General features: G+C 42.3%; 3 protein-coding genes across 28 annotated transcripts in view; all 3 read left to right on the top strand.

Annotated features, from left to right (window-relative positions):
* SYTL2 (synaptotagmin like 2) overlaps positions 1-4,019 on the top strand; it is a 75,649-nt gene extending 71,630 nt beyond the window's left edge. For all 25 annotated transcript variants that reach the window (XM_026706794.2, XM_087936967.1, XM_087936961.1 and 22 more), the window contains 2 exons: positions 2,826-3,031; positions 3,588-4,019. In XM_026706794.2, coding sequence (XP_026562579.2) covers positions 2,826-3,031; positions 3,588-3,733 — 352 coding nt within the window. In that variant the 3' untranslated portion in view covers positions 3,734-4,019. The remainder of the gene's footprint in view (positions 1-2,825; positions 3,032-3,587) is intronic.
* Positions 4,020-4,939: 920 nt separating this feature from the next.
* CCDC89 (coiled-coil domain containing 89) lies at positions 4,940-8,752 on the top strand. The gene is made up of 2 exons (XM_026706802.2): positions 4,940-5,108; positions 7,003-8,752. Exon 2 carries the CDS (start codon positions 7,463-7,465, stop codon positions 8,525-8,527), a length of 1,065 nt encoding a protein of 354 aa, XP_026562587.1. The 5' UTR covers positions 4,940-5,108; positions 7,003-7,462; the 3' UTR covers positions 8,528-8,752.
* Positions 8,753-12,318: 3,566 nt separating this feature from the next.
* Positions 12,319-16,742, top strand: CREBZF (CREB/ATF bZIP transcription factor). Of its 2 annotated transcripts, none has more exons than XM_026706804.2 (3): positions 12,319-13,448; positions 14,182-14,260; positions 15,481-16,742. In XM_026706804.2, exons 1-2 carry the CDS (start codon positions 12,571-12,573, stop codon positions 14,228-14,230), a joined length of 927 nt encoding a protein of 308 aa, XP_026562589.1. In that variant the 5' UTR covers positions 12,319-12,570; the 3' UTR covers positions 14,231-14,260; positions 15,481-16,742. The 2 variants fall into 2 exon arrangements, with proteins under 2 accessions (XP_026562589.1, XP_026562588.1); XM_026706803.2 differs by having other exon boundaries at positions 12,324-13,448; positions 15,103-16,742.
* The last annotated feature ends 1,769 nt before the right edge of the window (positions 16,743-18,511 follow it).

The following is an 18,511-nucleotide window of genomic DNA, read 5'->3' as shown; positions in this document are numbered from 1 at the left end:
CCTTCCTTCCTTCCTTCCTTCCTTCCTTCCTTCCTTCCTTCCTTCCTTCCTTCCTTCCTTCCTTCCTTCCTTCCTTCCTTCCTTCCTTCCTTCCTTCCCACTCACTTAAAAATAGCACTTAGACTTATATACCACTTCACAGTGCTTTACTGCCCTCTCTAAGTGGTTCAGTATGTTGCCCCCAACAATCTGGGTCCTCATTTTACTAAGGATTGAAGGCTGAGTCAACCTTGAGCCTGGTGGAATTTGAACTGCCAAATTGCAGGCATCTGGCAGTCAGCAGAAGTAGCCTGCAGGACTGCACTCCAACCACTGCGCCACTGCAAGAACATTAGGAAGCCATTATTAAATCTAGCTTTTCTGCATGGGTTGGTTCTTGTTATTGCCACCACCATTTGAATGAGGAAATCCTTCTGAGAAGGAACTGGAAACTTCAACCACACCTATCTCTACAGGTAGTCCTCGACTTGCAACCACAACTGAGCCTAAAATTTCTGTGGCTAGGTGAGACAGTTGTTAAATGAGCTTTGCCCCATTTTACGACTTTTTTTTGCCACGGTTGTTAAGTGAATCGCTGCAGTTATTTAAGTTAGTAGTACAGTTGTAAAAGTGGATCTGGCTCCCCCGTCGACTTTGCTTTTCAGAAGGTTGCAAAAGGAGGATCACCTGACCCCAGGACACTGCGACAGTCATAAATGTGAGTCCGTTGCCAAGCATTCAAATTCTGATCACGGGGGGATGCTGCAACAGTTGTAAATGTGAAAAAAACCGATCATAGATTACTTTTTTCAGTGTCGTCGTAACTTTGAATGGTCACTGAACAAATGGCTGCGAGTCGAGGACTACCTGTTTGTAGGAATGAGCTTGGAAAACCAGGCAAAGAGACGCTTCCTTAGGGAATGGTCAGATAAGAGGAAGCACAGGCCAGAACTGCATAGGAGCTGGAGGAAAGAGACTCTTCCTATGTTATTGGGCTGCATAGGAGATGGGAGAATTATACATTCAGGCTCATTCGATTCAGTTAATGTAGCTTTACCATAAAATAGAGTTAGTTTACCTGGCTGTGTAACCTGCGCCTAAACATCAGCAAGACAAAGGAGATGGTGTTAGACTTCCGGAAGAAGAGAGAGGAACCCGCCCCACTTTACATCGAGGGGGGTGCTGTGTGGAGAGAGTTTCCTCTTTTAAATTCCTGGGAGTCCACCTCAGCGAAGATCTCACCTGGAAAATCGACAAAACCCAGGTGGCCAGAAAGGCCCAACAGAGACTCCATTTCCTCAGGGTCTTGTGAAAGAATGAAGTGGAACAACGACTGATGACCTCCTTTTACCATAGAAAATCCACAATAGAAAGTGTCCTCACATACTGCATTATGGTGTGGTATGCTGGCTTGACAGGGCTGTTCCCTGATACCACTAGATGACCTCGCTGGGACTCGCTGCCTTAGAAGAGTGAGGAAAATTCTCAGGGACGACTCACACACCCCCGGTCGGCACTTCTTCACTCTCCTACCATCAGGTAGGAGATATAGAAGCATAGTCAGCTGTACCAACAGGCTGAAGAACAGTTTCTACCCGTGGGCTGTCAGACTTCTGAACGGAAAATAACACTGACTTGCGTTGTGCAACAAGATCACATCGTGTAATAAGATTGGGACTGGGTTCGGTACTTCTGTCCTCACTGTGAGTTGTGTTGGGTGGCGGGGTACAACAAAGGGAGGCTCAGCCAATCTCAATGTACACATGTTGTATTCTGACAATAAAGGTAATAATAATAATTCCTGTCTGGTCTTCCTGGTAAGGCTGACATCATCTCAGAGTCATTACTTTCTGGGCTTCTGTTCATTCTTATGGCTGAACTCTTAGAAAAAGTTGTATCTACTGATCAACATTTTCCATACCTGTGTTCAGCCAACACTGCCAGGTACTAATAACCCAAGGCAGCGAACATATCCCACACACCTTCCTCCTCTTGTTTTCCCTGCAACAACCACCCTGTAGTGTGGGCTGGGCCGAAAGACAGTGATTAGCTCCAAGTCACCCAGCTGGCTTTCATGACCAAGACGGGATTAATATTCATGGATTGGCTGAAAATCATCCACCTGGCTTTTTTGGCTAAGTTGCGATTTGAACAGACTCTCCTTGTTAACCTTTCAGCCTTGTTAACTTTTTGAGTTTGCTTTTTTTTTTTTGGTAAATTTTAACCTTGTTTTTTAACGGTGTTCTTCACTGTGCTTTTTAGTCATGGGTATATATTAATTTATGGTATTTTGTAAAGTGCCCTGTGTCACTTAAGGTGAGATGAGCAGGGTAGAGATTGGATCAATTAATAAAACATAATAAAGCCAAATAAAATAGTTAGTGGCACTGCATAGCATGGCAAAGCAGCAATTGGAGGACGAAAAGCATCCTGCAAACTAGACAATCAGTCAACTAAGATTTTATAAGAGCATTTTATTGTTTATTGTTTCAAATTTTTTTCCTCTTAGACATGAGAAATAGCAATTTCCTCTCTTTGCTTTCATATAGCAGTATTCATATAGCAATATTCATGGTGGATTGGCTGAAAATCATCCACCTGGCATTTATGTCTAAGTTGGGATTTGAACAGATTCTCCTTGTTAACTTTTGTATTGCTATAAAATATACTATCTAAGCTTTAGCAACTTTAAGACTTGTGGACTGTAACTCCCAGAATGCTCCAGACAGCATGGATGGCTGAGGAATTTTGGGAGTTGAAGTCCACAAGTCTTAAAATTGCCAAGGTCGGACACCCCTGATCTAAAGTGTCATGGGTATCATTTGTTTTGTCTTTGTTGTCCAAAGTACCGTTCTTCCGGATACAAGCAGAAAGAGCCGTCAGAAAACGAGAGCTATTGCGAAGACAACAAATCCCATCTTTAATCACACCATGGTTTATGATGGCTTCAAACCTGAAGACTTGAAAGAAGCATGCGTGGAACTTACTGTTTGGGATCATAACAAACTTGCCAACCATTTCCTAGGAGGACTTAGAATAGGACTTGGAACAGGTATAAGTTTCTATCATTTTTTCCTCTTTCTTTTTCTTTCTTTCTTTCCTTCCTCTCTATCTTTTCTTTTTCCTTCCTTCCTTCCTTCCTTCCTTCCTTCCTTCCTTCCTTCCTTCCTTCCTTCCTTCCTTCCTTCTTCTTGCTCTCTGTACCTTTCTCTTTCCTTCCTTCCTTCTTCTCTCTGTCTTTCTTTCTTCTTTCTTTCTCTTTCTTTCTTTCTTTCTTTCTTTCTTTCTTTCTTTCTTTCTTTCTTTCTTTCTTTCTTTCTTCCTTCTTTCTTTCTTTCTTTCCTTCCTTCCTTCCTTCCTTCCTTCCTTCCTTCCTTCCTTCCTTCCTTCCTTTCTTTCCTTTCTTTTCTTTTCTTTCTTCCCCCTCTCTCCCTCTCTCTCCCTCTCTCTGTGGAAGTGTGGAAAAATGGTTATAAGTCACTTTTTTCAGTGCTCTTGTAACTTTAAACTTACAACAAATGGTTGTAAGTTGAAGATAACCCGTATTACCATGCAGATAACTAATCAATATTTGCTACTAATCTTGTTTATTTAAACACTTTTATTAGGCAAAAGCTATGGCACTGTAGTGGATTGGATGGACTCTACTTTAGATGAAGCCACCTTATGGGAAAGAATGATCAATTCTCCCAACACTTGGGTAGAAGACACACTGCCACTCCGGATGCTGATGGTAGCAAAAATGACGAAATAAAAATAACACCCTTATAAATTGCTTCCAGTTGATATGATTTTTCTGGAGTTTGCTGGAGAGAAGAGCCAGAAAGATACAGAGAAGAATGTCTAGGCTGATCAACTCTTCCATCAGTTAAATTTCAGCAGGGGGCATCTTTATGCTGTATATAACTTGACCTTGCTTTTTGCTGGATGCTACCACCATAAAACATGTGTCTACTTATTACCTGGTACTGAGTTTTAAATTAAACTCTTAATCTTTAATAAACACTGTATGTATTAAAACATGAAATGTATTTAATTAATGCGCAGTTGTCTTGTGTGGTCTTTTAAATTGACCATGAAAAGGAATGAAAGGATTTCACTAAATAAGCTAAATTAAGGGTCTTCAAACTTGGCAAGTTTAAGACTTGTGGACTTCAAACTCCCAGAATTCCTGAACTAACATGACTGGAGGAGGAATTCTGGGAGTTGAAGTCCACAAGTCTTAAAAGATGTCAAGTTTGAAGACCCCAGAGCTAAATGATTATCGGTGAAGATTTATAAGTTGGTGAAGGAGTCAAGCTATTCTCCAAAGCACTTGAAGGTAGAACAAGAATCAACGGATGGAAACTAATCAAGGAGAGAAGCTATCTAGAACTAAGGAGACATTTCCTGACAGACAGAACAATTAATCAGTAGAACAACTTGCCTCCAGAAGTTGTGAATGCTCCAACACTGGAGGTTTTTAAGAAGAGATTGGACAAGCATTTGTTTGAAATGATACAAGGTTTCCTGCTGGAGCAGGGGGCTGGACTAGAAGACCTCCAAGGTCCCTTCCAACTCTGTCCTTCTGAATCAGTTGCAATCTCAGCGTTTCAGAAGATCTTGCAAACTTGCAATTTATTGCCTTGCAGTTTATTCCACAGAATTCAGTAGAATTCAATTCCGCGCAAGGCCTTAAAGATTGCACTCTTAATATTTGGTCCTCAATAAGTTCCATTGATCGTAACAGGGCTGGCTTTTAAATAGATATGGACAGGGGCGCGCATTTAAATTGTAAGGCATCTGTATCCACAGTTACCAAAAAGCTTGTCTTTTTTGCCAGTTTTATGTTTCAGTGTTTCATTACTTTCTTAATTAATTGTCGGGTCAGCAGTAGTCTTCAAGAGTCACCCTCTGGTGCGGTAGAGATAAAACATGTTTTCAAGCTTCTCCAGAAAGGAAACAAATGTTTGTTGCATGTAGGGACAACCAAAACTTTCACACACCCCTTTGGAGGGTTTCTTCTGAAAGCAAGACGAAGCCTCAGGCTCTAAAAGGAACAGCTAGACGTGTGTTGCAGTCTCGGTTTCCAGGGAGATGCAAACTCGGGAGGAGTGTCAGTCCAAGAGAGTCAGAGAATTAAAAACCTGGTAAGGAGTGAGTTTACTGATGGAAGGTAAACTTTCTTTCGAATGATTCTTCAAACGGAACGGAAATGTGAATGACCAAATCCAGGACCTGTAGCTCAGACGAGGGTGGCAAAAATGGAGACGCGTATACAATCAGATGAGTTTGCGTTAATGTTTATTAGTCTCATGTCCAGGTCTTATTGTTTAATTTTATGAGAGTATTCAATGTTCTTCAAATTTTAATTCGAAATTTCAGATTAAGGAGAAATTTCCTGTGAGTGACAACAGTTTATCAGTGGAATGACTTATCTCCAGAAGTTGTGGGTGTTCCACCACTGGAAGTTTTTAAGAAGAGGTTGGACAGTCACTTGTCTGAAATGGTATAAGAGGACTAGAAGACCTCCAAGGTCCCTTCCAGTCCTATTATTCTGAGTTCTATATTCTTTGTGAGCGTGAAGGGCTTTTATGGTTTTTTTCCCCCTGTGCTTCCTTTCGTAAGCTTCATCTACTCTAATTAAACCAGATGCTTTCTTTCATTGTAAATAGGTAGTCTAGTTTAGGGATTTCCAACCTTGGCAACTTTAAGACTTGTGGACTTCAACTCCCAGAATTCCTCAGCCACTTTAAGACTTGTGGACTTCAACTCCCAGAATTCTCAGAGTTAAGACTTGTGGACTTCAACTCCCAGAATTCCTCAGCCAGCTGGCTGAGGAATTCTGGGAGTTGAAGTCCACAAGTCTTAAAGTTGCCAAGGTTGGAGACCCCTGGTCTAGTTAACATGATGGTGTGTTTCCTGCCATAATTCTCTATTATACTGATTTTAGGAAAGAGTACTATATTATCTATAGTACCCATTTTTGGTTTTTAACACACTGTTTTACCTAGAAATACCGTTTTAACTAAGCTCGGATTAAAGAATAAACATGACAAAGGACAAAAACTTAACTCCCTCCCCCATTATAATATATATTGATTGAATGGAATCTCTGATTGTTGAATAAGGGAGTCTACCTACACATTAGACTTGGTTAAAAAAAAAAGTTAAATATTTGCTAGGAGAGGAGAGGAAGTTTCATGGTGAAATTTATCTGGAGCTTACCTTATTTTTAAAAAAATCCAAACTACACAATATATTGTCTCCTTGAAGGGTTTTTTTTCCTCCCCTTTAGTCCTTAATCCTCTTCCTGAGTAGAGCTTCAGTGGGTGGCATTTTTATAGTTTGAAAACTATACAGAGTCGGATTTGATTAGAGTTTGGATAGAAAAACCCCAAGCTAGATGTAGAAAGAAAGCGACAATAATTTCCCCTACTCCCAGAGTTACTCGGCGCTCACGAAGTAGAGAAAAATCCTAATGAAGTAGAGTGGGGTGTTTTTGAATAAATATTTGTGAAAGTTGGTAATCCTTTAAGAACTTCATGTATATAGAGGTAGTCCTCTACTTACGACCATAATTGAGTGCAAAATTTCTCTTGGCTGAGACCGTTGTGAAGGGAATTTTACGATCTTTCAGCCACGTTAAGTGAATCACTGCAATTGTTAAATTAGTAACACGGTTGTTAAATGCATCTGGATTCCCCATTGACTTTGCTTGTCAAAAGGTCGCAAAAAGAGGATCGCGCAACCCTGGCGCATTGCACCTGTCATAAATATGAGTCAGTTGCCAACCATTTGAATTTTGATCATGGGGATGCTTAACCATGGGGATGCTGAAATGGTCATAAGTCACTTTTTTCAGGGCCGTTGTAACTTTGAATGGTCACTAAAAGAACTGTTGTAAGTCGAGGACTACCTGTATTCCATAGAAAACCCAGAGTACTTGGACACCTTGAAATGGAGGCAAAGCAGCTTTTGAATTAAGAGGAATCGAGGAAGCACAGTCACCTTCTGCTTTCTCTTGTCTCTTTAAATAAACAGATTTAAGAAGGCCGCAAAAGCATCTCTTGAAAAATATGATTCGTGTTTCTCTTCAGGATTTGTGAAGGCGCCAGCTGAAAAATGAACACTTGGCTATTCTTAGGGTGTTATTGTGAATTGAGTGATACCAAGAACTGACTCAACTTAAAATCTGGTTTGATTTCCTGCTGTCTCTTTGTTCCTGAGTAGATTGAAGACTTATCTCATTTCTCTATTGAGCACAAATGGAGGTGACAGTGCAAATAAGATCAAGAGATAGCAGAAAACTATGTCAGTTCTGGACAGCCGGGGCCTTCTAAGCTTGTGATGTCACAGAATTCTTGGAATTTTTCCACCAACGGTCATTTGGATCCATTGAACTTCTGAAGAGCAGTTCAGAATTTTTGAATGTTCACTTGAGGAAAGCCACTGGGCAACGTGTGCTGAGAACAGCAAGGAAAAATAAAATTGTTTTCTTGATATGCCTCAGGACGGGAAGAACCCCCAAATATCCAAAGATATGGAAGGAGAACTAGAATGGAGCATGGGGGATCCTTTCGACCAGTTGGAGAAGCTCCATGGTCTTTCTGATGAGGAGAAGGGCGAGAAGGCCCTGTTACGTTCGCGCCTCAACGAACAGTCTCAGCTGATCTGTATCCTCAAGAAGAGAGCTGACGATCAACTCTTGCGCTGTAAGACGCTGGAACAGATCAACGCCGAGCTGGAGCAGGCGAGAGCGGAGGATTCTTTGCGGCTGGAGAATCAGACACGGCGCATCCAGCACCTGGAGCAGCGTTTTATGGACTTGGCTGCCAACCACGAAGAAATGATCCGCTTCAAAGACGAGCACAAACGGCAAAATAAGCAGCTCCGGGAAGAAAACAGCCGCCTGCGTCAAGAAAACGAAAGCCTCTTCAGCCAACCTTTGAAAGATAAAGAAATAGAACTAGCCCGGCTTTCTTCTGAATTCAAGAAAGTTTCCGCAGATATGGAGGCCTTGAAGAAGACTTATCAACAGCGCTGTCGTTCAGCCGAAGAACGAGAGAAAGAACTTCTGGAAGGCCAGAGGGAACAAACCAGAGTCTACACCAAGGAGATGGACTCCTTGAAAAGGCAACTGGACGTCCTGCAGAAGAAGCAAAAACCGATCCTTGACCAACTGGAACACACAGAGAGGCAGCTAAGAGAAACGGAGAGCAGCCTGCAAGTTAAGCTCGATGTCCTCACAAAGGAGAAGGAGGACTTGTTGAAGCTGGCGATGGAGAGAGGCAAAGTGCTTCAGGAAAAGCAACGGGAAATCCTTCAGCTGGAGAAGAAGGGGGAGGATATGGAGAAGGCCAAGCAGGCAGCCGAGCTGCAGTTTGAGACAGAAGCTGCCATGGTGGATAGTAACCTCCGAGTTAGAGATTTAAAGCGACGTCTTGAGGGGGCAGAACAAGCCTACTCCGAGCTCCGGATGCATTTCGAAGCTTACCGAAAACACAGCACCGAACTGCTGAACAAAGAGAAAGAGTTAAATACCAAATTACGCCATTTTATGGCATAACGGGCACATTTAAGTATTCCTGTCCATCTGAAGCCTTCTTTTAAGAAAGACTCACCTTTTAACAGATATGGGGGATGCATGTTTCCCTGCTATTGTAGTTGCTAACTATAACATCTTTTATTTAGAGTTAAATAGATGGATTACTCATAGCTTGTTGAAATTGGAATGTTGACCACTCATCCCAGAGAGATGTCAAATATTTAGAATAACTTTCAAATAAATGTGTCGAGGTAATAATGCTTTCCAGTCTAAAGTGCAGAGATTTTGCATTTAAGCCTTGTGCCATTTCTAACATGTTTATGTTTGTCTGGGAGTTGCTTGGGTGACATTAAATGCATTTTAAGATGCTGCGGCAGGTGGTTCTCGACTTTTAACCATTCGTTTAGTGACGGCTTGAAGATACAACAAGTCTTCGCACTTAGGGCTGTGGCAGCATCCCCATGGTCACATGATCAGAATTTGGGCACTTGGCAACCAGCATGTGGCTGGTCCTGGGGTCATGTGACTTGTGTGTCCAATAACACTTGGCCAATAAAGAATTGTATATATTCTTTTCAAGCGACCTTCTTGGCTGGCCTCCGGCAAGCCATTTCCATGGGGGAAGCCAGATTTGTTTAAGGACCATGGGATTTGCTTAACAAGGGCAATGATTTGCTAACAATCATGGTAATGAAGGTCGTAAAGTCAGATAGGACTCATTGAACAATCACCTTGCTTATTAACACTTTTTAGGATCATAAATTGAGGACTACTTGTAATCCTAATTCTAGATCGAATTGAGGTTGAGAAGATAGATTTTGGGTGGGTGTTAGGAAAACCTACCAAGGAGTAGATACTGTTCAGGAGGGGGGAATGCTACGAGTTCGCATAAACCGGTAGCTAATTTTATGGCCGGTTTGTTGCAGATGCTTCATTACCCAAAATAGAGAACATCAGCAGCGTTCACTAGGTCAGGGGTCTCCAACCTTTGGGACCTCAGGGACCACCAAACTCATAATTTTAAATCCCGTGGACCAGAGACTCTGGGAAAATCCCCCAAAAAGTCTGCAGGAAAATTCCTCACCCCATTTTTCTACCGATCAATCATTCTTTATTTGGGATCGGAGGATAATGTCTCCGGGAGAGGGAGGGAGAGGGAGAGAGAGAGAGAGAGAGGGAGAGAGAGAGAGAGATACACACATACACACTTTTGGCTTCATGCAAGGAAAGCAGCAGAAGCAGCAGAAGTCTTTCTTTCTGTCCCCCAAACTCCACCAGAAATGAGTCTTTGTGAGACTTGTCATGCCAGCACAGCCTCTTGGAGCAGGAGGCCTTGCAGGGTCCCAAAGACTCATTTCTGGCGGAGTTTGGGGGAGAGAAAGAAAGACTTTTGCTGCTTTCCTTGTGTGCAGCCAAAAGCAGAAGAAGAAAGAAGTGGAAAGAAGCAGCCCGCTGGCCAGGCGAGGCACATGGGGCGAGTGGGGCAAGTTCCCCCCCACTCTGCCCTTTCCCCCCCTCCCCTCACTACCTAATGTTATTCACAATGCAAGCGACGCAAGCCTTGTGTTCCCACACAACCTGAATTAATTGCTTTGGGGAATGCTTTGGGGGTGATATTTCTGAGGACCACCAAAATTTTCTCGCGGACCACCAGTGGTCCCTGGCCACTGGTTGGCGACCACTGCACTAAGTGATGATGTTCCCCAGTCTGAGTAATGAAACATCTGCAAGAAAACCCACCAAGTTCAGACAGCATCAAGGACCTCTCATTCCAACCTCACAAATCTTCTCCAAGCTGCCCATCTTATAACCAACTCCGAGTTGGTTCCAATCAAAAATAAAAGCAACACGAAAACCCATAATATAATGATAACATCAAACATTTATTGTGGAAACAGCCATGCCGGGGCAACATAAGATTCTAGACATTATTATTCATGCTTTATGGTTTAACTTTGGCCTGTTGCCTTAATCCAACCATTGTGGCTGGTTCAACGAACAGTATCCAAACATCTATGGAGATCCTCAGTTCTCTAGAACAGGGGTCTCCAACCTTGGCAACTTGTGGACTTCAACTTCCATAATTCCTTAGCCAACTTTGCTGGCTGAAGAATTCTGGGAGTTGAAGTCCACAAATTTTAAAGTTGCCAAGGTTGGAGACCCCTGCTTCAGAACGATCATGGCATTTTTTTTCCCAAAAGGCAACTGGACTTTGTTTTTCCTTTAAGATGTTTCACTTCTCACCCAAAAAGCTTCTTCAGCTCTGATGAAGCTTCTCGAATGAGAAGTGAAATGTTTTCAAGGAAATCACAGAATAACAGAGTTGGAAAGGACTTTGGAGGTCTTCTATTCCAACCCCCTGCGGAAGCAGAAGATGCTATAGCATTTTAGAGACAAATAGTTGTTCGGTCCCTTCTTAAAAGCCTTCAGTGTTGGAGTACCTGTAACTTCTGAAGAGAAAGAAAGAAAAAGGAGAGGGAAAGGAGAGGGAAAGGGAAAAAGAAAGAGAGAGAGAGAGAAAAAAGGAAGAGAGAGAAGAGAGAAGAAAAGAGAAAAATAAGGGAAAGGAGGGGGAAAGGGAAAGGGAAAAAGAAAGAGAGAGAGAGAGAAAGAAAGAAAGAGAAAGACAGAGAAGAGAAAAAGAAAAAGGAGACGAAAAGGGAAAAAGAAAAAGAAAGAAAAAGGAGAGGGAAAGGGAGAAAGAAAGAGAAAGAGAAAGAAAGATAAAGGAAGAGAGAGAAGAGAGAAGAAAAGAGAAAGAAAAATAAGGGAAAGGAGGGGGAAAGGGAAAAAGAAAGAGAGAGAGAGAGAGAGAAAGAAAGAGAAAGACAGAGAAGAGAAAAAGAAAAAGGAGACGAAAAGGGAAAAAGAAAAAGAAAGAAAAAGGAGAGGGAAAGGGAGAAAGAAAGAGAAAGAGAAAGAAAGAAAAAGGAAGAGAGAAAAGAGAGAAGAAAAGAGAAAGAAAAAATGAGAAGGAAAGGAGGGGGAAAGGGAAAAAGAAAGAGAGAGGAAAAAAGAGAGGAAGAAAGAGAAGAGAAAGGAAAAAAGAAAGGAGACGAAAAGGGAAAAAGAAAAAGAAAGAAAGAAAGAAAAAGGAAAGGGAAAAAGAAAGAGAAAGAGAAAGAAAGAAAAAGGAAGAGAGAGAAGAGAGAAGAAAAGAGAAAGAAAGAAATGAGAGGGAAAGGAGGGGGAAAGGGAAAAAGAAAGAGGAAAAAAGAGAGGAAGAAAGAGAAAGAAGAGAAAGGAAAAAGAGAAAGGAGACGAAAAGGGAAAAAGAAAGAGAGAGAGAGAGAGAGAGAGAGAGAAAGGAGACAAAAAGGAAAAAAGGAAAAGGAAGAGAGAGAGAAGAGAAAGAAAAGGAGAGGAGAAAAGAGAGAAAGAAAAGAGAAAGAGAAGAAAGAGAAGGAAAGAAAAAGAAAAAAGAAAGAAAGAAAGAAAGAAAAAGAAAGAAAGAAAGAAAGAAAGAAAGAAAGAAAGAAAGAAAGAAAGAAAGAAAGAAAGAAAGAAAAGATTTTCTTAAGAACAAAGAAAGTCCAGTTGCCTTTTGAAAAACCACCTTCGGGATAAAACGGATCAACCGGGGTTTGGCACCAGGCAGAGTTACCGATGTGAGCTGCAAAGCTCGGGACGACTTTAGAAAGCCACCTTTCCCCGAATCTCTACTACTCCAAAACTTTCCAGACCAAACCCGCAACCCAAGCCCACCATTTTACACAGCACTCTAAACAGGCCCTGCGTTAAATCAAGCAACCCGCTTGAAGCCACGCCTCCCCCACCCTTTCCCGGACTTCTACTCCCAGAATGCTTAGAGCGAGCGCCAGAGCGCGCGCGCAGGCGTGCCCTGTGTGACGGGGGCGAGAAAGCCGCCGCGTGCAAGAAAAAAAACGGGCGAGGCCTGAGGCGAAGGTGGCCGCCGCCGCCGCCGCCGCCTCTCTTTCCCCCTCCCCCCCCACCCTCTTCGGGGAGAGCGGCGCTGAGGCCAGCCTGACTACGAGGCCTCATTGCAACCGGGCCCGCCTTGGAAGGATCCGGGGCAACGGCTGGGCCCCGCCGCCTCCGCTATTATGCGCCACAGCCTGGCCCAGCTCTTAGCGGCCTCGTCGGGCCAGGTAAAACCCGGAGAGCCGGTCGCGGCCTGCTCGTTTCCGAGCCCGGGAGCCGAGCGGCGGCCTGAGGAAGAGACGGAAACCGCGACGGCGATGGCCGAAGATTCGCTGGAGGAGCCGGACGAGGGCGAGCTGCTCTTCCCCGCGGGGCTGGAGCTGGACGCTTGGCTGGAAGCGGCGGTGAGCGGCGAGGCTTCTCCTCCGGCCTGGGGCAGGGCGAGTCCGTCGGACGAGGCGGCTCGGCCTTCAGGCTCTTCTAGGACGACGCGTCCGGGCAGCAACCGCCTGAAAGCGGCGGCGGCGGCTCGTCTCAACCGTCAGAAGAAGAAGCTCTACGTGCAGGGCCTGGAGACCCGCCTGCAAGGCTTGGCGGCCGAGAACCGGCAGCTGCGCGACCGCAACCGGGGCCTCTGCCGCCGCCTGCGCGACCTGGAGCGGGAGACGGGCTACTTGAGGGCCGTGCTGGCTAACCAGAGCGCTTTGGGCCGCCTGCTCGGACGCCTGGCCGGAGACGGGGCCGGCAGCCTGGGCCTCCGCATGAGGATCAGCACCAGCCTCTTCCAACCAACGGCGGCCGGAGCCTTCGGAGAGAACGGCGACCACGACTACGCGCTCCCCATCCCGGCGGAAGAACCGGCGGAGAAGCTCCCCGCATCGTCGTCGTCGTCGTCGTCCAGCCCCGGCGGCGTTTGCCTCCACGTGGACCGCGACCACCTTTCGGTGGAGTTTTGCTCTCTCTGCGCCAAGCGGGCGGCCAGCTTGGAGACTTTGCCGGCCGCTTCTTCTTCCTCATCTCTTCTTCCTCCTCCTGCTGCTTCCTCCTTGCTCTCCAAAATGTAGGGTCAAGTATTTCCATTTCTTCGGGCCTACGCAGAACTTTAAAAAAAAATAAAATAAAAATACTCCCGGTGTCTGCCTGCTGCCATCATCCCAGGGGTTGCTAGCGGAGGATGCAGTTAAGAGAGAGAAAGAGAAACAGAGGAGAGGAAGAGGATTGTAAAATAAAATAATTTTTTTTTAAAAAAAGAAAAGAAACCAGAGATAAATGGGGAAAGTGATGAGAAAGCTGGCTTGGTTAGAGCCGCCTTTGCTTAGTGGAAGAGGGAGAGGGGGAAGGAACGCAAAACTTCCCCCTTTTTGTGTGTTGGAGGATCATCTTGTTGTGTTGGTGTGTGGGGTGGCGTCCAGGACGCTCAGCAAGTGTTGTGGCTGAAATGCTTTCTGCAGGCGCATTGATCAGAAATGGCTCTTGTCACTGAACTTGCAGCATGGAAAGCAGGTAGATAGTGGTGGTAAGAATAGCCCGAAAGGGCAGAAATAGCATTTTAAGGTTCCTGTGAAATGAATAATGGTGGGAATAGATTAAACAAACAAACAAAAAATCTAGCCCGCTCTGTGGCTTAAAAAAAGAAGCTGAAAAACAAAATGCATAAAAGTTCAACGTCTTCGCTGGAGAGAGACTTAACATCCAAATAGTAATAGAATTGCACAGCAGGTATTTAAAAAAAAAACATGCATGTGAAAATTGTAAGACATCTGTTATACATTACTATTAAACTTTTCTGACAGTTTCTCTTTTAGGTGCTTGCCCTGCCAGGCTTCGTTGTGTAGGGGTTAAAAGAACAGTCGTTTACCACCTCGCAACCTGGTAAGGATCCATAATATTCCCATAATGTGGTATCGGACAGTTTGCATTGGTACTTAGCCTGTTTTTCTTTAAAAAAAAAAAAAAGATTTGGTCTGGTCCAGGAGTTAGAAGTAGGTCTGGAGGCATTTCCAAAAATTAGTTAATTTTGATTAATCAAGTTTCAAGTAATGGCTATTCAAATTAGCATTACTTTTCCCTGTCATTCTAAATTTTTAACATGTTCCTGACAAGACGCTTGTAGAAATTATTTTAATGTAATATTTTAAAGATAGGTTAAGATTTGGGGGGAAGTGCTGCTAAATGTACATTTAGCAATATGTTGTGTGGAGAAAGGGGAGTTAAAACCATTTTTTTGACTGAGACAATGTGAGAAAAATGGAATATACCTCAACATTTACTTTAGAACTTGGACTTTTCTATTGGAGTAAACTACTGAGTTTTGCAGTTTTGACAATGTTTAGTGAGGAGGCAATTGCTCTTAAGCTTTCCCAGTTAATAAGAGATGGATTATTTGTCCATATACTTGGCTGTTCAGTTACTATAACAATGTGTCCTTATCTGCAAGGAAGCAAATAAGCCCACAGATTGTTTTAGTCATATCTGTGTTCTTTCACTACATTACTGCATGCATTTTGAAGACTGCCTAGAAATATTTTAGTTCAGTGAATTTTGTTTAGTTTTGTCTCATGCAGGACTCTTAAAGTGGGACCTGCATTTTGCTCAAGTGTACTAAAATGAAAGTGGCATGCCAGTTTGAAAGTTTTCAAAAATTAAAAAGTAAAAAGTAAATGAACAAATATATATATTTCCCCCCACACATTTATGCAATTGTTCCTGTCTAGGGTGGAGGAAGATTTTCTGCTGACAAACTCATGCTGGTTTGGGGGCTAGCACATACGTTTGCCCTGCATCAACTGTCTGTCATGTTTAAGTGCTTTATATTTAAACTTCTGTAAAATGGGGACATAAGGGTTGTGAAATAATGTAAAGTGAGGTTTCACAAAGAATGTTAAACCTGGAAAAATCAGTTGGCTCCATAAAGGAAGCTGCTTCTTGTCTTGAATTAGAAACATACGAATATTTCTCCCATGAATGAAATGCAACATTCTCAAAATCTCTTGCAATCTCTGTGTTCAAAACCACAAGATTTTCTTTGTGAAACCTTGCTGTTTAATGAAGTATGTGTATATTTAGCATCCTTGTTTTTCTTTATGCTGAAGTGGATACAGCTGTCATGGGCAGAAGAGACGGGACCAGCTGCTGGCCACCCTTCCTGCTTTATTTTAAAAGGTAGTATGAGAAAAAGGGAGCAAGGTAACAGGGCATTGGCTGTATTTCACTTTGAAACAACACTGAACAGGGTAACGTTGATGTTTTGAGCAACTAATCCAATCTAGCAAGAAATTAAATATACTGATGTGAAAAGTGGCATCGTTAAAAAAAAAAAGCATTTGCTTTCTCACTGGTGGTTTCATGTTTTCATATTCTGAAATTGACTAATTGTTCAAACTTTATTCATGTATCAGATGATTGATAACACCTTACATTTCCCCAGCTAGAATTAGGATTGCTGCGAAGACTATTTTAATTCCCTCTTAATTGATGTACAGTAGCTGTTTTCCCTTCTGTTGTCGCATCTGCTACATGAATGTACAGATTCCCATCTAAATTAGTAGGAGCATCTACAAGGACGCTGGCAAGTCTTTTCTTAAGGCAGCTGCAGCACTGCAGAGAACTAATTTTTTTGCCAGTTCATTTCTTGATATCCCATACTTAGTAAGTGGCTTTTTTTTAAGGAATCTTCTAAATGTAGTAGTCCTTGCCGGATAATAAACTGAAATACGAAAATATAGACAAGAAGTTTTTCAGTTTTTAATCATGCTTCAATATCTTTAAAGGGCAGCAATTTATTGTCCATAATTCATTTATTTATTCTCCTGGGACTCCATAGAATTTAATGGTTCCTTTTTTTCTATTGCTGATAGCCTTGGGCCAACAGGAAGATTTGTGACACATACTTTGTTTGTATTTCAAGAAGCAAATGCCTTTTTAAATTGCTTTTCACAGAAGTTGTTCTGTTAATGTTGCATTATTGTGAAATGGAATCCTCTTTACTTTTGTATGATTTAAAATGTTGTGAGATTAAAAATATATATTCTGGGTATTTAACCATGTGTGTCGTTGAAAAATGAACTGTTGCCTTGAATACCATTCTCAGCATAGAAAGTGAGTGACACATTTGCTTAGGCAAAAGCCCAGAAGTGAGACCTGCAGGGATTTTAGTGCCTAACTAAAACATATTCAAGCCAAATAGATTTGCAAGTATTTTGTCCTTGTTTAATCAGTTGATTGAATATTTCTTGAAACTAAAGCTTGAATGGAATATATCGTAATAATACTTAAAATATGTCAGTGTTTCTGTGTAAGTAATTCAGGCATACTTATGAGGACATCTATTCAAATTAAAAAGGTTTACCTTTCAGTCAAAGACTCAAGGCTGTTTTTTATCGTATCCCTTAATTTTCTATAAAATAGTGGTTTGGCCGGGTGGCTCATTCACAAAAGCTTTGTACAGTGTTAAGAGATGTATTATAGATTAAGCAATATAATTGTGTGTATTTTTCTGGTTGGGGATGGATTTATATTAGTATCCAGGGGATTTTTTTTCTGTGATTGATAATGATGTAGCAGTATTTATTTAGGATGCTTTAATTTTCTGTACCAATTTTCATCAAATGCTCCCAGGATGGTTTACCTAACATAAAAATTGCAAAAGTAAAAACAAGAATTGAACATTTCTTTTAGTATAGAAAATAACCACTAGCCATTCTCTTGCTCAGGCAAAATTTATTAATCTCATATATATATTTCCATGCTTGAGAATAATAGCCATATACAAAGGCAGTTAAAAACACTTTTTTGTATAGATCTTTATAATTCTGATTTTTCAGCCACTGTTTGTTTAAAAATATACTTAATACAAGATTAAAAAACAGTGACAAGATTTAAACAACAATGAGCATTTCTGTATTTACAAATCATTTTGTAAATGTTAATCACTAAAAAGTTAAGCAATTGCGCAGTGACATACTTCAGCTATGGCTGAATTACAGGTGAAACTCAAAAAATTACAATATCATGCAAAAAAGTTCACTTCAGTAATACAACTTAAAAGGTGAACCTAATATATGAGATAGACTCATTACATGCAAAGCAAAATAGTTCAAGCCGTGATTTGTCATAATTGAGATGATTATGGTTTACAGCTCATGAAAACCCCAAATCCATAATCTCAGAAAATTAGAATATTCTGAAAAGGATCAATATTCTAGGCTCAATGTCCCACTCTAATCAGTTAATTAAGCCATAACACCTGCAAAGGGTTCCTGAACCTTTAAATGGTCTGTCGGTCAGGTTCAGTAGGAATCACAATCATGGAAAAGACTGCTGACCTGACAGTTGTGCAGAAAACCATCACTGACACCCTCCATAAGGAGGGAAAGCCTCAAAAGGTAATTGCAAATGAAGTTGGATGTTCCCAAAGTGCTGTATCAAAGCACATTAATAGAAAGTTATGTGGAAGGGAAAAGTGGAAGAAAAAGGTGCACAAGCAGCAGGGATGACTGCAGCCTGGAGAGGATTGTCAGGAAAAGGCCATTCAAAAGTGTTGGAGACTTTCACAAGGAGCGGACTGAGGCTGGAGTCAGTGCATCAAGAGCCACCACACACAGATGGATCCTGGACATGGGCTTCAAATATCGTATTCCTCTTGTCAAGCTGCTCCTGAACAACAAACAAAGTCCAAAGCCTATTACCTGGGCCAAAGAAAAACAGAACTGGTCTGTTGCTCAGTGGTCCAAAGTCCTCTTTTCTGATGAGAGCAACTTTTGCATCTCATTTGGAAACCAAGGACCCAGAGTCTGAAGGAAGAACGGAGAGGCACACATTGCAAGATGCTTGAAGTCCAGTGTGAAGTTTCCACAGTCTGTTGATTTGGGGAGCCGTGTCATATGCTGGTGTTGGTCTACTGTGTTTCATTAAGTCCAGGGTCAACGCAGCCGTCTACCAGGAGATTTTGGAGCACTTCACGCTTCCTTCCGCAGACGAGCTTTTTGGGGATGCTGACTCCATTTTCCAGCAGGACTTGGCACCTGCCCACACTGCCAAAAGCACCAAAACCTGGTTCAATGATCGTGGGATTACTGTGCTTGATTGGCCAGCAAACTTGCCTGACCTGAACCCCATAGAGAA

Source organism: Pseudonaja textilis, chromosome 7, assembly GCF_049901715.1.
Source record: "Pseudonaja textilis isolate UNSWEBS1 chromosome 7, rPseTex1.2, whole genome shotgun sequence".
NCBI lineage: Eukaryota > Metazoa > Chordata > Lepidosauria > Squamata > Elapidae > Pseudonaja > Pseudonaja textilis.
The sequence above is the reverse complement of the archived record's forward strand: the minus strand, read 5'-3'. Positions and strand labels throughout refer to the sequence as shown.

Excerpts from the sequence above, each read along its gene's own strand:
- CCDC89 (XM_026706802.2), top strand. The coding sequence starts at position 7,463 with ATGCCTCAGGACGGGAAGAACCCCCAAATATCCAAAGATATGGAAGGA.
- CREBZF (XM_026706804.2), top strand. The coding sequence starts at position 12,571 with ATGCGCCACAGCCTGGCCCAGCTCTTAGCGGCCTCGTCGGGCCAGGTA. Across the intron at positions 13,449-14,181 it reads TCCTCCTTGCTCTCCAAAAT|TTTCTCTTTTAGGTGCTTGC; the intron begins GTAGGGTCAAGT and ends CTTTTCTGACAG.